The sequence below is a fragment of the Asparagus officinalis genome, chromosome 7 (genome assembly GCF_001876935.1).
Source record: "Asparagus officinalis chromosome 7, Aspof.V1, whole genome shotgun sequence".
NCBI classification, from domain to species: Eukaryota; Viridiplantae; Streptophyta; class Magnoliopsida; order Asparagales; family Asparagaceae; genus Asparagus; species Asparagus officinalis.
Genome location: NC_033800.1, coordinates 64,830,587 through 64,836,141, shown reverse-complemented (window position 1 = coordinate 64,836,141; position 5,555 = coordinate 64,830,587). Strand labels below are relative to the sequence as shown.

At 46.3% G+C, this 5,555-nt stretch overlaps 1 protein-coding gene across 1 annotated transcript; it reads right to left on the bottom strand.

Moving 5' to 3' along the window:
- On the bottom strand, window positions 3,329–5,343 carry LOC109848570 (inorganic phosphate transporter 1-4-like). The gene is given in 2 exon segments (XM_020418129.1): window positions 3,329–4,580; window positions 4,583–5,343. Coding segments are annotated over 2 exon segments (1,620 nt in total). The 5' UTR covers window positions 5,238–5,343; the 3' UTR covers window positions 3,329–3,615.

The following is a 5,555-nucleotide window of genomic DNA, read 5'->3' as shown; positions in this document are numbered from 1 at the left end:
TGTTGCAGGCCGAACCAGGGGTAGTTTGCTCGCTGGTCCAGAAACTGCAGCGGAGGCAGCGAACCCCACTGTTTTGGACGCGTTCGGACCCCCTGAAGCTGCAGTTATGACTCCTGTACGCTATCGATCTCTTGCGGACATCTATGCGGAGACGGAGGTGATTGATCTCCCGGCAGAGGAGTTGTTTCTCATCAATGAAGAACCAGCGAACTATCTTGAGGCCGCAACAGATCAAGAATGGCGGACTGCCATGGAGAAGGAAATAGAGGCCATCGAGAAGAACAAGACTTGGGTACTCACGGAGTTACCGCGGGGTTCCAAACCCATTGGTCTCAAATGGGTGTACAAGCTGAAGAAGGACAATGAAGGCAACATCCTCAAGCACAAAGCAAGACTTGTAGCAAAAGGGTATGTCCAGCAGCAAGGCGTGGACTTTGATGAGGTGTTTGCACCTGTGGCGAGGCTTGATACCATCAGAATAATCCTCGCTATATCAGCACAGAACGGGTGGGAGGTGCACCATTTGGATGTGAAGTCGACATTCCTAAATGGTGATCTCCAGGAAGAAGTGTATGTGGTTCAACCTGAAGGGTTCGTTGTGAAGAATCAAGAGCACAAGGTCTACAAGCTTTCAAAGGCACTCTACGGTCTACGCCAAGCACCTCGGGCATGGAACACGCGCCTCGACAAGTGCATGAAGGGCATCGGATTTGCAAGATGCACTCAGGAGCAGGCGGTATACACAAGGAGTAACAGAGGGGATACACTCATTGTTGGCGTGTACGTAGATGACTTGATCGTTACGGGCTCGAGGGCGGATGAGATAAAGTTTTTCAAGCAACAAATGATGAAGGAGTTCGAGATGAGTGACCTTGGATTGCTTTCTTATTATCTTGGTATCGAGGTGGATCAGCGAGATGATTGTATTGCACTAAGGCAGGCGGCCTATGCGAAGAAGGTTTTGGGTCAGTTCGGCATGATGGATTGCAACCCGACGCAATATCCTATGGAAACAAAGCTAAAGCTTGGAAAGGATTCCGAAGGAACACTGGTGGACGTGGCGGAGTATAGACGCATTATCGGATCTTTGAGGTATCTAACTCACACCCGACCCGATATCACATATGCCGTGGGGATTGTGAGTAGGTACATGGAGCACCCTACAGTTTTGCATCGACAGGTTGTCAAGCATATTTTGAGGTACGTGAAGGGTACTATGTCCTACGGATTGGTGTACAAACGAGGTCGAGGCAATGAAGAGTTGGTGGGATTCACTGACAGTGATCTTGCGGGAGATGTTGATGACAGGCGCAGCACAGGCGGCATGGCATTTTATCTAGGTGACAGTTTGGTCACTTGGACATCACAGAAGCAGAAGACGGTGACATTATCATCCTGCGAGGCAGAATTTATAGCGGCAACTGCAGCAGCATGCCAAGGCTTGTGGTTGAGGAGTTTAATCAGCAAGGTGATTGGGAGTGAGCTCAAGCCGGTTACACTCTTCGTCGACAACAAGTCTGCGATTGCCTTGATGAAGAATCCAGTTTTCCATGGAAGAAGCAAGCATATCGACACACGTTTTCACTTCATTCGTGAGTGTGTTGAGCGAGGACAGATTAAAGTGGAGTTCGTGAGCACGAGCGAGCAGCGAGCAGATATTCTCACGAAGGCACTAGCAAGGGTGAAGTTCATCGAGATGCGAGAACTGCTAGGAGTAAGGGACTTGGAATCTCGTCCAGATTAAGGGGGAGAATGTGAGTTGTAATCAGTCCAAGGATTGTTAGTTAGTAGAATTCTAATTAGAGTAGAATACTAGTTAGTAGATAGGTTTCTAGTTATTGGATAAGATTAGAATTGCAATCTTAATCCTATATATATGTAAACAATTGATGAGTTTTGTTACAACGTGAAAAAAAACTTAAAAGAGAAAGTTCCTGCCTCTCCTCTGTTCGTTCTCTCTTTTCTCTGTCTACAGGTTCTGTTTTTTGTGTTCACCAACAAAACAGACCCGGAGCTCTCAGTTTGTTGTTGTTCGGTCCCAAAGGAAAGGTGCCAGGTCCGGCCAATAGCAAGTGCAGGAGCAGAGACTAAAAGAAAATCCCTGCAGCAAATCCTTTGTGTGTTCTTTGGTGTTCGGTTCCTAAAAAATCAGCCAGGGAAGTTTTTGTCTTTCAGGTTTTTTATAAAAGCTTACAACTTTGATACTTGGGTCGATCCCACTTCAAAACCAACATTACTTCCATCCCCTATCCAGCTAAAAATTATATATATATATTTTTATATAATTTGATTTTGTCATATCTGTTTAGTATCCCTTAGGTGCCGTTTGACAAAAGGTTAAGTGAGAGGTTAAGGAGACTTAACCCCTTCTTAACCCGCCAAACACAAAAAATCTATATAAGGGTTAAAGTGAGTTAACCCTCTATAATTTGCCAAACACAAAATATATAGAAAGGTTAAGCTAACCCCTCTAGAGGGATTAAAATGAGTTAACCCCTCAAAATGAGGGGTTTACTAATACTCCTATTTAGAATGATTAAGAACTAACCCCTTTAATTATAAAGAAAGTAGTCAAAATCCTTGTTATTCCCAAACACTAAAAGTGATCATAAGGGTTAAAATAAAACTTATATAACGGGTTAATAATTTAGTCCTTCGAATTGTTGAATGGACTAACTATGTTAATCCTTCTCCTTAATCTCTCTTAATTAACACTTAGCACTCCGGATAACAGTAACAAGCGACAGGAAAGTGGCTGAGAAAATTATCAGTTCAGTGCACATGCTGCCACTAATAAGGGAACAGTTGCTCAACAACCTCTAGTTGATGCCTAAAAGAATCCAATCTCTCTCAACTCTGACTCACATCAGCGCTATGACATAAATTAAAAATTAGATAAGTAATATTTCCAGAGGCCTGCATTTAAAAAAAAAACTACGAATAGATCGTTAACAATACAGTAGCCTCACCAATAAAATTAATACCAGCTGGAGAAAAATCAACCTGTAGACCCGTCATCATGACGGCACCAAACGTAAATTCAGGGAGAAAATTCCACGTATAAAAATTCTACAAGAAAGTGAAATCAAGCCAACATCAACAACGACAGCCAGCAGATTCCTCGCGGGTGAAAGAAGGTTGGACCGAGGAAATAAGAAAGGCAAATTAAGAGCACGGAAACAAAAGCCATTAGTCAAGTCAATAAGATTAGTATTCGTCGGTTAGCATCACCTTTGCGACTTTATGTTTCTAGTTTACAAACAAGTGGCCTGAGAATTAAGAATTAATCTTCCTTCCTGTGTTGGCCTACTTTTCTTGGAACTAGCGATTAAAAGTAGAAACAAAGGAGTGATCTTTTAATAATATATTGCTCCGAGCTCAAACTATAGAAAACACAAAATATGAAACGTAAGCAAAGTAGAACACAGCTAAACCATGGACTTTCCTTTCACGACAAGGAAAGAAATCTATCTAATTGCACCTAATGAACCGGAGGCGAATCCAGGATTTCGTAGCATCACATAACAAGCTCCATAGGTTCCAACGGTGGACCGATGCCCTGTTAACACTGGACACTGTATATATAGATGCGCCACTGCTAATTACCTTATTATATTAAACAGGAGGAGTCATAGCCGGAACAGTTCTGACGCCACCGCCACCGCCGCCATACTCCTCATCCTCCTCATTCTCCCTGGACATCTCCTCCAACGACTTCCCGTTCGACTCTGGCACCAAAAACGTGAACCCCAATCCCACCAAATTACAAGCCGCGAGTACAAACAGAGCGTTTCTCACTCCAATCCCAGCTGGATACCCGTAATCCCTCTTCGCCGGATCCTTGCTCTGCGCCGCGTACAAAAACCCAAACGCCCCGATAATGGCCCCTGCTTTCCCCGACGCCGCTGATATCCCGTGGCACGTTGATCTCAACCTCGCCGGAAAAATCTCCGCCGGTACGATGAACGTTGTGCTGTTAGGCCCGAAATTGGCGAAGAAGAAAGTCAGTGCGTACATCGCCACGAATCCAATATGGTTTCCTTTCACCGTCCAGTGGTGGTACGGTATGGCGAGCGCCAGCATAAAAACGGTCATCATCGCGAATCCCATCACTTGTATCGTGAATCTTCCGATTATGTCGATGAAGGCCACAGTGAACCAGTATCCCGGTACCGTGCCGCACAGGGCAATGAGAGTTTGAGCCCGGGATATCTTGTAGACCTCCTCGATGGCATTCATCGTCGCAGGCTTAGGGATCCATCCAACGGCACTGAAGATGTCCTTTTGAAAGAGGTTCTGGCTGTAAAATGAAATGTCTAAAAAGAACCATGTCGTCGTGGTCCCGAGAAGGTGAAGGCCGTGGCGCTTCATGAACTCTCTGCTGAAGAGGCCAAAGTCGTTGCCTTGTCTCACCGCCAGCTGCTGCACCTTCTGCTCCTCCGTCTCAATCTCCATCTGCAGAACCTTCGACATGTCATTCGCAGCCTGCTTCGCGTTCTTGGCCACGAGCGCTGTGTACCTGGCCGTCTCCGGCATCTTCATACGCCAGTAGTACGTCAGCAGCGCTGGCAGCGAACCAGAATTATCCGCCAGACCGTAGTCGAGCCTGTGCCACGGGTCGACCCATGCGGGTCCCACAGAGTACGGCCTGTGCCTAAATACGCCGCGTTTGAAGAGCAGCCGATATTATCAGCGACACCGCCAGCAAGGATGCCGAACCCTTGCATGGCAAAAACCGCGGCGATAAAGGCGCCTCGAGTCTTCTTGTTGGCATACTCCGACATAATAGTGGCAGAGAGAGGGTAATCACCGCCTATGCCAAACCCGAGCCAGAACCGAAAGAAGCATAGCGTTGCCATGGTCCCCTTGGAGCTGTGACCGAAGGAGAGGCCGGAGGCAATAGAGCAGATGACCATGATCATGAGGGTCATTCCGTACACCTTCTTGCGACCCATCTTGTCCCCGAGCCAGCCGAAGAAGAGCTGGCCGGAGAGGGTCCCGCAGAAGGCAACACCGTTGACGGCTGACGACACGTTCGGAGGGAGGATGCCCGGCGTAGCGGAGCCGTCGACATGGTAATAGATACGGCCCAGGAGTTTGGTGACGAGGGAGATGCAGAAGAGATCATAGGCATCGGTGAAGAATCCCATGCCGGCGATGAGGATGGCCGTGAAGTGGTATAGCTGAGTCTTAGCCACATCAAGGGCGTTGAGGACATGAAGCTGATCCTTTGCCATGAGGATTAGATTCTATTGAGCTAGAATGAGTGAGGGCTAAACGTAGGAGTACTAGTCTAGAGCCACATGTATTTATAGTCACGGAGAATCGCATAATCAGAGGATATTCTGAATCAGACAATTGTTTAATTGCATTGATAATTACATGCTTTTGCTAGTGTACAACAAGTAGAGGGAGAAATACAAGTCAACGAAGTGTTTGGTGTCTATTCTAGCGTTTGTGCTCCGCATCTCGCCTTTTCACACGATTCAGTCCGTCTTGAAATTAAAATATGAACGAGGCATGTTCACATTCATTTATTTGGTTGTTTTCCCCTT